The sequence below is a fragment of the Vidua macroura genome, chromosome 4 (genome assembly GCF_024509145.1).
Source record: "Vidua macroura isolate BioBank_ID:100142 chromosome 4, ASM2450914v1, whole genome shotgun sequence".
Classification (NCBI taxonomy): Eukaryota; Metazoa; Chordata; class Aves; order Passeriformes; family Viduidae; genus Vidua; species Vidua macroura.
This window is the reverse complement of record NC_071574.1, coordinates 2,696,223-2,706,391: the sequence shown is the minus strand read 5'-3', so window position 1 is coordinate 2,706,391 and position 10,169 is coordinate 2,696,223. Positions and strand designations below refer to the sequence as shown.

Here is a 10,169-nt window from a genome sequence, read left to right as displayed (position 1 = left end):
CTCAGTAAGAGGCCAGATTTTGCTGAGGGCGCAGGACTGGCAGCATGACCCCCAGGGATTCCCTCCTGCCACAAGGGGATTTGGCCAATCCCAAAAACCTCACACTGCTGCAGGTAGGCCAGAAAAAAACCTGATGACTTTCAGGTTTATCAGGAAAATTCAGCACATCTAAACAGGCTACAGTCCCACACAACGCTAACTTTCCATCCCACACGTCAGGGGTTTCAGCTCTAAGGCCTTAGGTGGCCACACTGACAGTCATCTGCTTCCCTCACGTATTTAAATGCTGAAACTGCATTTTCCACTCTCTGTCCTTCAGACTAAGTTAAAATGCCAGGTCAGTGCATTTCTAAGTAAATTAAAATTACACTACTGTTTTTTAGGACACCTTTAAAATCCAGTCTTTTACTGGACAGCAATGGTGCAATTAAAAAGCATTTCACGACGTTTGCAGTTCTCCTTGTGGCTGCATTAGCCAAAGCGTTGAATGGGTCTGGGAGCACTTTGCCACAGATGCTGTCAGACTAAGCTGGCCACGTAAATCAAACAGAAATACATCACTGATCTTTCTGGCACATTCCACACCCATACACTTCCTCCTACCCACGGAGCGTTTTATTTTTTAGCGGCAAGTTAAAATTAAACGTCGGCTGCTGCAGTAGGAAATGCTTGGCCAGGAGAGAGGCTTATGTAACGTGCAGGCTTTATGTCTCACATTAATATTGGGCTGGTGGGGATGGCTGAGGGTCACATGAAGGGCTCTCCTCGGCGGCCGCCAGCCCGAGGGGCTGGCAGGGAGCTGCAGCCTTACGTAAGGTAAGGGGGAGGCACGGCCGTGGCCTCGCCTCTGTCGTCTCCATTTATCCAATGCGCTGCAGAGCCTCAAGAATTCCTCTGGAAGGGCCCTCGGGCTGGCAAAGTGCTTCAGTCCCGGGCTGAAGTTCTCAGCTTTTCAGCACAGCTCGGTAAACACGGAGCATTCCAGCTGAAAGCGGCATCCAAAAAATGAGCTCGCAAAACCGAGCATGTATACAGGATCAGAAATACAAAAAAAAAAAAAAAAGGGGAAGCAATGTTTTGTGTTGAAAAATAACACAGTGTACAAATAATTTTGGAAAACACTATGAGGGAACAGAAGGTCAATTTTTCTTGAGAGCAAATTACAGAGAGGGATGAGGAACGTTTCCCGGTATAAGCACTTGTCTTAGCATCACATCCAATGATTTTCTGATCATCATTTTTAGTCTGATCAGACTAAGGAATAGCTGGTATCGATTGTTCTTAACAACAACCTGTTTAACATTATTTAAGAAAAAGGCATCCTGCCAAGTAGATAAATTCTCCAAGGCAGATAAATCCTTGGTCCACAGCAGTATGGAGGCATCTCCTGAGATTTGCTGGTTTCACAGAGGCAGATTCCCTCTCCTAAGGCAACTTCATTCCACAGCAGTTCTGTCGAGTGAATAAACGCAAACTCTCTTGTCCTGGGATGACCTTTGTATTCTCCCATAGGTGCAGAGACTCTGATCCGACATGTAACTAAGGAAGCTCTGAGATTCCATGGAAACTTCAGTGCCAGCAGTTGCCCAACAACACGGTGCCCTCTAAAGGTAACTCTCACAAACCTGACAAGCTGCCAGACAAGCAGCAGTGGGTGTTTTTTCCTGTACTTGGGAAGCAAGCAAATCAAAGAAAAAATGGGTGGAAGATGTGCATCCCTTCAAGAGACTTTTCCTTGCAGCCTGCTTGGGTCACAGGAGAAGAATGGCCCTAACATTCCCTCAGTCCCTAACATTTAGGGATCTGCTTATTCAGTTAAACTGAAAGCACAAAAGCCAATCTAGATATAGATAAGTACTCAAGATGAATTCCTGTGGTTATCTTATTTTTTTGCCTGCTTATTTAAAGAAGGTTTTGAAGAGAAACCTGGCAAGTAGGCCACGAAAGACTGGAATGTGAACCGCTCGGGCACCGAGGTCAACATTCCTTTGAAAATGTGCATAATACATGATTTACCTTGAAAACCCAGAAGGGTTGGGAGTGCTGTTGTCAAGAGGCTGTGCTGTTCTCAGGGTTATAGTCTGTCACGTGAAAGGCTGTTACAAGGAACAGTTTACAAAAGCATCAGCCAGCAGCAAGAGGGTGGCGTAAAGTAGCTTGTTCACATTTTCAAAATGGTGATAAGAAACGTTCAAGGCTTCTGATAAATGAGTGTGTTGGCAGCACAGCAAGATGAAAGACTTGTGCTGGAAAACCCAAGAGTGTATTTTGGGTCTGATAGTCTGCAGCTGAAATTGCAACTCTTACTTGGCAACCCCCAGGCTACAGCTACAGGGTGCTGGAAAAGAGAGGAGTATCCTGGCTGTCATGGCTCTCCTGATCTTCCTGATCAAGCTGGGGTCCTGCTGGGCCTGGCCCATCCTCCTCCTGGATACTTGCCTGAATACCCTGGATCTGAGCTTCCACATTCCCTCGCTGGGTTCCTCCACTGTTGGGGTTTGGGATTCCAGCTTGCCTTTTCCTACTCATTTTGATTAATCCTAAAATTTTTTTTTCTGGGTTCACCACGACTTACCTTTCCCATGTGTGCACTTAGGACATGCTGGTGCCAGCTCTTTCCCCCTTATTCCTCTTGGATGCAGCAGTGACAGCAGGACTGTCTTCCCAGACCACCTGGAAGGGGAATATTCTCCACCAACAGGTTCTGCCTGTTGAAACCTTCAAGCAGGGATGGGAGTGAGGAGCAGAAAATCATCTCTCCTGGAAAATCATTCTCCAGGGAAGGGCTGTAAAAGGCTTGTCAGTGATGAAGGCCAACCTAAAACTTTGTATTGGAAGAATCCATCTGTGCTTTGGGCTCATCCCCACACTGTGGGCAGCAGGGGAGGGGGGGTTCCTCCCCTCTGCCCTGCTCAGGTGAGATTCCCACCTGGAATGCTGCATCCAGCCCTGGGTTCCTCAGCACTGAAAGGACATGGACCTGTTGGTGCAAGTGCAGAGGAGGCCACCAAGGTTAGCAGAGGGAAGGAGCACCTCTGCTGTGAGGAAAAGCTAGGAGAATTAGGATGTTTTCTGCCTGGAAAAGAAAAGCTTCAGGGTGACCCAATTGCGGCCTTCCAGTGCCTGAAGGGAGCCTGCAAGAAAGATGGGAGACTACTGACAGGGGCTTGGAGTGACAGGACAAGAGGGAATGGCTTCACACTGACAGAAGGCAGGGTTAGATGGGATATTGGGAAGAAGTTCTTCCCTGTGAGGCCCTGGCACAGGTTGTCCAGGAAAACTGTGGCTGCCCGATCCCTGAAAGTATTCATGTCCAGGATGGACGGGGCTTGGAGCAACCTAGTCTAGCGGTACTTGTCCCTGCCCATGGCAGGGGATGGAACGGGATGATCCTTAAGTTCCGCTCCAAGCCAGGCCATTCTAAGCCAAGCTCTGTGACAGAAAAAGTCCGCGGTGACAGCCGCGAACGCCCGCCCCGTCCCGGGGAGCCGCAGCGCGGGCAGAGCTGCGGGCACCCCCGAGCCTCGGGGGCAGCCGGCGGTGCCCGGGAAGCACTTCCCGTACAGCGCCTGCCGGGAAGGAAGGAAGGAAGGTCGTAGGGGCGGAGCCGCGATCGCCGGCATGGCCGTGGTCGCCGCCGCCCGCCGCGCTCTGTCCGCGCTGCTGCTGGGCCGGGGCCCGGCGCTGCCGCCCGCGCTGCGCCTGCCCCGGCCCGTCCCGGCCCCGGCCCCCGTGCTGGTCCCGGTCCGCGCCGCCTTCCGCGCATACAGCCAGGTACGGCCGCGCGAAAATGGCGGGCACCGACCCCTGCGGGAAACCGCGGCCTCCCGCTTCTCACCCGGGGCTTTTCTCGTGTGTCCGCGCCAGGTCACAGATGCTCCGTCCCACGAAGGTCGCCTCTCAAAGCAGGAGCCCGCCTCACCCAAGGCAGAGAGCGACGCTGTCTACCTCGTCAGGGCAGAGGGATTCCCGTTCTCGTGCACCGAGGAAGATGTCCTTACCTTCTTTGATAGTATGGGTGTTCATTTTCCTGCCTAACTGTTCTGCATGCTGGTATTAGCCCATTAGTTCATGACTGCTTAAGAGAAGGAAAATTTAGAGACCACGAGCCAGAGAAAGATGAGGTCTTATTACTGTGGCAAAATTATTCACAACTGACACATAAAGGGAATAATCAACATCTAGACTGCTGGACACTGACTAGAAGCTCATCCTTAAGGTCTCCTAAACTTAACTGGACAAGTCTTTCCCTTCTTAAATCAGTGTCTCCAGAGCAAAGGCAAAGCAATGCTCTTACAGGCCATTATGGCTGGCCCAAATGCCTCTCTTTTTAAGAAACCAGAGGTTTTTGCTAATTAGTTCAAACTGCAGTGTTGTTTTCTGTTCCTAATACACAGCTTTTACGTACTGATCCTCCCTACTGTCATACAGTGCTGCATCCTCCCAGGGGCCAGATGCAAGTTTTTTTAATTACTTGCTAGCCTGCCAAACTAAAGCAAGTCAGTGTGACGTTAGACTGTATGTTAGAAATGCAAGTGTTCTGCCTTTTGTCCTGCAGTGCTGAGGGGATGAGCTCAGAGCCCTGCAGTCGGGACTGTGTCTGATGCAGTCCTGTATGTTCCGGTGTTGTGTGTCCCTTGGTTTCCAGGCTGTAGAATTCGAAACGGTGAGAACGGGATACACTTCCTATTAAACAGGGATGGGAGGCGCAGGGGGGACGCCTTGATCGAGATGGAGTCCAAAGCAGACGTGCAGAGAGCCCTGGAAAAGCACCTGAGGTACATGGGCCCACGCTACGTGAAAGGTGGGTTTGGAGCAGCAGGAGTTAACATTGCAGTGAAACTCCCCAGGGAATGAGAGCTCCTTGGACAGTACAGAGGCGCTGGGATGGAGCTGAACAGCAGATCAGCCACCACTGGGCCAAAATGTCCTAGGCTGGCCAGGGAAAGCAGAGGGGCAGGACCACGGAGCATGGGCTGGGGGAGGAAATGGGATGGAGCAGGGGTGCCTGCAGAGCGCTGCCTTCCAGTGCCCTGTGGGAAAACGCTCCGTGGCCTTGCTCCTTGCAGTTTTTGAGGTCCATGACAGCGACGTGGAGGGCTTGCTGCAGAGCCTGCGGGACGAGTCGCAGGCCATGAGCGAGGGAGTTGTGCTGCTCCGAGGCCTCCCCTTCACCTCCACCGAGGAGGACATTGCAGATTTCTTCTCAGGTAACTCAGCCTGGGCCATGCCCTTCTTTTACCAGGCATTCCCTTCCTTAAGCTGATGCTGTTCCTCAAGGGATGGGGCAAAGCATGTGCAGCCTCAAAACATCTTAAACACCACGAGGAGTTGCTGTTCCCCAGAGGTCACACAGGCTTTCTGAGCACTCTGCAGAGTTTCCCTGCCCCTCTGACCTTGTGCAGGTCTAACCCAGGATCAGTACTTTCAGCACTCTGATTCTGAGGCCAGGGGAAGCAAAGGAAGGAGTCCAGATGTTGTGATCTGCAGTTGGATTGCTACCAGTGGATAATTTGGCAAACTTGAGAAGGAAAAAGGGTTTGAGTGATTGTTACAGCCCAGATGAATGCAACGTGGGTGTTCCCAGCTATGACATCAGGATGAGTAGGTCACATATGCCACTTGAATCCTGGTCCCATGCTCAGTGCTGGAGCAGTCCGGGTCCTGGCTCCCCAAGATGACATTCTACAGCACAAAAAGTGAAATGCACTCAATCTGACTTGAGTTTTAAAACATACAGGAAAAAAATACCACAATAAGAGAAAATTTCAAGAACATTTGTGCTGTGGATCTACCTGTTGTCCAGAAGCTGGATTCACTTACTTGAAGCCTCAAATTGATTCCATTTTTAATTAAGTCTTCTGTTAAAACTGCCTTAAAGCAAAAAAATGGAGTTTAAAAAAGCCACTTAGGCCAGCATGAGCAGTTGCTTCAGAACTATTTAGCTGCCCAATTAGCTTGTCAAAAACCAGAAAAATAAGGGGAAATAAAAAAAGGGCTTTCTGAGCTATAGCACAAGTTTCTGCCACAGTCAATGCCTTTTTCTGCCCTGCCATCTCTAGGTTTGAAAATAACAGACATAGCTTTCATTTACCGGGGAGACAGAAGAACAGGAGATGCTTTCGTGCAGTTTGCCACTCCGGAAATGGCGGCTAAGGCCCTGCTACGGCACAGGGAATATATGGGAAGCAGGTAGGTATTTCCCTGGAGTTCAGGGAAGCCCGTTCATTCTCATCCCACTGAAAAGGGGTGACAGCCTCCAGAGTGGGGAACGCTGGATAGACACAGTTTTCCCAGTGCACAGGGATCCTGTGCCTCCTTCAGACGGGATCCTGCCAGATTGGCAGCTGGTTCCTCCATGCTTTGGGCACTTTTGGCAGCCACCCTCCTGCCCCTCAGTGCCTGGCACGGCCAGCGCTTCCTCTCAAGGAGTGCCTGTTCGAAGCACCTGGCTGGGGTCCATTCCCAGCAGGGACTGCTGGCCAGCACCACACATCTCCCACCTCTTTGGGACCTCATCTCCTTTGGGAATTACGCCATTGTTTTCCAGTGCACTGAGCCCTGTGCCACACACTTGCCTCACAAGAGCCTCTTTCCTCTCAAACCAAAGCACAGGGCCACCTTTTCCCAGAGTCATAATGTCATTTAGGTTAGAAAAGGCCTTTAAGATCCTTGTGTCCAACTATTAAACTAAACACTGCCCAGTCCAGCCCCAAAGCCTGTCTGTAAGCACCACATCTACACAGCTTTTAAATGAGATGTGCTCAGAAAAAAAAACCCAAACAAGCAAGGCTGCTTTTCCCTGCTAAGTTCTCTTGACTTCAATAATCTATGAAACTTTATCTGCACCCCACGTAATAAAAGAGTTTTCCAAACCTTACCTCTCCTCCTGCACACCAACTTCCTTCCTTTTGTTTCCTTGCTTCCTGTTTCCAGACTGCATTTCCTTGTGTTTGTCAACTTCCCTGCTCATACTAAAAGCAAATAGCTGCTCTACAGGCAGAATTTGATTGATTGAATAATTAATTAATTGTATTAATTAATTGTATTGCCTCCTCTTGAGTAGAGCTTAATTCCAAATCTGCTGTTAATTTTTTTCTGTCAGGACAAGAGCTGACCTGACTCATCCATCTAGCTCACACACCTTCATCTCCATGTGATTAGCCAAGAAATGGAGGGGTTTTCAAAATTGCTGGCAGCTGGCTCCTGTTCATTTTTCCTGGTTTTATCCAGAGCTGGCCTCCAGCAGCACCCAGTGCTGAGTGGGGACTCGTGGCAGGGGCTGAGCTGTCAGCACTGTCAGCCTGTACACAGGGTTACTTCCCTTACTCTGGCTGCTCCCTTCAGGAAGGGTGGAAGGCCCCCTCCCTTGGATGTCCATATTTCCTTTTCATCACACTGTTCCTTCAGTGTGCTCTGGAAATTGCCTGATTTAACACTGCTGGTGAAATCCCATCACTTTCATAGGCATACAGAGGATCTTAGGGCTCCGCTGAAGAATTTCCTGTGACCCTGGGCATCTTGTGGGTCTGCCTGTTCTGGGAGCTGTTTTGGGGCTGGGTTGGGTGTTAGATTTGGGGTTTGTAGAAATCAGTGCAGTTTGCAGAAGTGCAGCAAGGGAAAAGCAGCCTCAAAGAGAGCTGTGCCAGTGAAATGAGTTAATTCTGCAGCGCCTCAGCAGGGCTCTCACCCCCAGTACCTGAGCAGAGCCAAGGCAGGACATACCTGGAAGGTGCTTTCTCCAAGCCCTGCGTGCCAGGTGTGCCATGTGCTCTCTCCCTTTGGGCTCCAGGTACATAGAAGTGTACGTGAGCAGAAAGCACCAGATGCAAAGGCACATGCCCTACAGCAAGCAGCTGACGGCCTATTCCAGGATGAGAAGAGAGTATGAATCCATCTCTGAAGACAGGGGCTGGAGAAACACTGGAGGCTCCCATGCCGAAGGAGAAACCAGTGAGTCCCTCCCTGTCATGAGTGTTCCTCGAGGCCCCTTCGTGTCACCCCATGTGCCCACGGCTTTCACATGAGGGAGGGGGCACTGCAAGCACTAGTGACGGTTTTTCCCTCCATTCCACAGAACTGAGCAGGGAAGGAACAGAAAGCTCCAGGAACATTTTAGAGTCTGAGAACACCTCATCACCACAACAGCACTTTGTCCATATGAGGGGTTTTCCTTCCCAAGCTAGTGCTCAGGACATAATAAATGTGAGTAACAGGCTACGGATGTCATTACCCGTGCAAACCCTCAGTTAATTGTTAGAGCTGCAGGGATTGCAGGCTTTTAATTAATTAGTGTCTGTTAGTCCTCAGTGCCGTGTGGCTTTGGAAAGCTGTGGCCTCAGGCACAACAGGGATCTGCTCTTCTCCATGAATAAGAAAGAATTAAGGCTTGCTGGGATGTCTCAATATCCATCACTAGGCTTGAGGAGCCCTTGAGAATCTAAAACAAGTAGCTGACTGCATAGAAACACTAACAATGTGCATGGAGCTGCACTGGTGTGTACAGAACATGGGTGCCATGAGAGGATTTTTGTTCCTGGCAGGAGTTCCTATGCCAGGAGCTCACACGGAGTGGGACAGGTGGTTGGGGAACACCTCAGCTCCACCCAGATGGATCAGGGAGCCTTTTGCTGCTCAGGAGCTCAGACTCCCCCATGGGTTGGTGGGTTTGGGGAGTAAAAGCATTGAGTTTCTGAGGAATAGGGTGCATTACTGTTCTTTCTTTCTTACCAAACTCTCTTTCCTGCTTTTCAGTTTTTTTCTCCGCTGAGACCCACAAGGATCTTGGTGGAATATAACTCCCGTGGAGATGCCACAGGAGAGGCAGATGTGCACTTCGAGAGCCACGAGGATGCAGTCGCAGCGATGGCTAAGGAGGGGTCACAGATGGGTAAGTCAGAAAAAGAGAGGGGATCCTACATCCCTGGGACAGAGACCTCAGGGGGTTTGGCACAACTCATCCAGCTGCTGTTGTATGCTGTGCAGAGGGATCACTTGAGTGTGGCTTTCCAAGTTATGATGTGCCATGGGCTTTGCAGAGGAGAAAAAAAAAATCCAATGTAAACACATGCAAGTGTCTGACCTCAGCCCACCTCTCTTCTGTTGCCCAGAGTGCAGTGCCATTGAATTGTTCCTGAACGAACATCCCAAGGGACAGGAGAACTGCTAATGACAGTGGCACAGGTGCAGGTTTGGTGAGCACATCCCTCTCTGTCCTTCCTGCTCTTCTTGTAGCAACACATGCCCCAGGCTCAAAACCTGCAGTATCCAACCAGCCCAAAGGGTAAAACATAGAGGGGCTCAAGGGAGGATCCCACACCTCCAGATTCCACAGGTGCCAGTCCCGCAGCATGAAAAGCTCTGATGGGGTTATATTCCATGGCTAAACATTTCCCAGAGATGTGGCCTCATAGTAATTGGTTTTTTGGATGGGGTGGGGTTTGATGTGACCATGAAAGATGGCAGACAGTTTGTGCCATAAATTCTCTTCAGTAAGTGGAGGCAGTGGTTCCTGCTCCCCAAGCCCTGGTCCCTGCAGCAGGGAGGGCAGCCCAGCCATCCTGGGTTTGTAACGCAGGCCAGGGAGAAGTCCTTGGAGCAGGTTCAGGATGTGCAATCTGACTTCTTTCCTGCATCCCACGCTTCCTTGGCAGCTCCCTCCTGTTGGTGCTTGTGCTGGGTGAATTAAACACCCCCAGCCCATGTGCCTGTGCTGCAGCCCCACATGAGTATGTCCCACCTGGAGTCTGTGATATTTTACTACTGCCAAAATGCACTAGTTCATTCTAATAGAGAATTTAACTGGGAGTAAAATACAGAAAAAAAAAAGGAAAACATCCACACTGAGGGAGTGAATTGATTTTTATTTTTCCTCTTCCTTGTTTTTAGGCCAAGCTAACACATTCCGTGGATATGAGCGTGAAGATCAGGTCCAAGTGTCACCACTCAGCGAGGAGGACAAGCTAAGATTAGTTCAGCCTTGTGTAAGAGCTTTTAATAACTGTGATGGGCTGTGGGCAGTTGCATCAGCAGCAGCTGCAGTGGGAATGGCCAAGGCTGCAGGGTGGAGCAGCCCTGGGCTCCAGGTGCATCAGGCTGCATTAATAAAACACCAGGATTACCAATTAACAGCTGAGTGATCTAAGACCTCACACAGGTGCACGCTGTTG

The 10,169-nt window shown here is 50.2% G+C and overlaps 1 protein-coding gene across 2 annotated transcripts; it reads left to right on the top strand.

Annotated features, from left to right (window-relative positions):
• Nucleotides 1-3,621: 3,621 nt before the first annotated feature.
• Nucleotides 3,622-10,128, top strand: GRSF1 (G-rich RNA sequence binding factor 1). Of its 2 annotated transcripts, none has more exons than XM_053976925.1 (10): nucleotides 3,622-3,774; nucleotides 3,868-4,012; nucleotides 4,649-4,804; nucleotides 5,070-5,210; nucleotides 6,063-6,192; nucleotides 7,793-7,953; nucleotides 8,078-8,205; nucleotides 8,755-8,890; nucleotides 9,111-9,183; nucleotides 9,889-10,128. In XM_053976925.1, exons 1-9 carry the CDS (start codon nucleotides 3,622-3,624, stop codon nucleotides 9,167-9,169), a joined length of 1,209 nt encoding a protein of 402 aa, XP_053832900.1. In that variant the 3' UTR covers nucleotides 9,170-9,183; nucleotides 9,889-10,128. The 2 variants fall into 2 exon arrangements, with proteins under 2 accessions (XP_053832900.1, XP_053832899.1); XM_053976924.1 differs by having other exon boundaries at nucleotides 9,111-9,194.
• Nucleotides 10,129-10,169: the final 41 nt, after the last annotated feature.

What these genes read in the sequence shown, in the direction of transcription:
- GRSF1 (XM_053976925.1), top strand. Translation starts at nt 3,622, where the DNA reads ATGGCCGTGGTCGCCGCCGCCCGCCGCGCTCTGTCCGCGCTGCTGCTG. An exon ending in CCTTCCGCGCATACAGCCAG is followed by an intron (nt 3,775 to 3,867) that starts GTACGGCCGCGC and finishes TGTCCGCGCCAG; the next exon opens with GTCACAGATGCTCCGTCCCA. An exon ending in TAAGGAGGGGTCACAGATGG is followed by an intron (nt 8,891 to 9,110) that starts GTAAGTCAGAAA and finishes TCTGTTGCCCAG; the next exon opens with AGTGCAGTGCCATTGAATTG.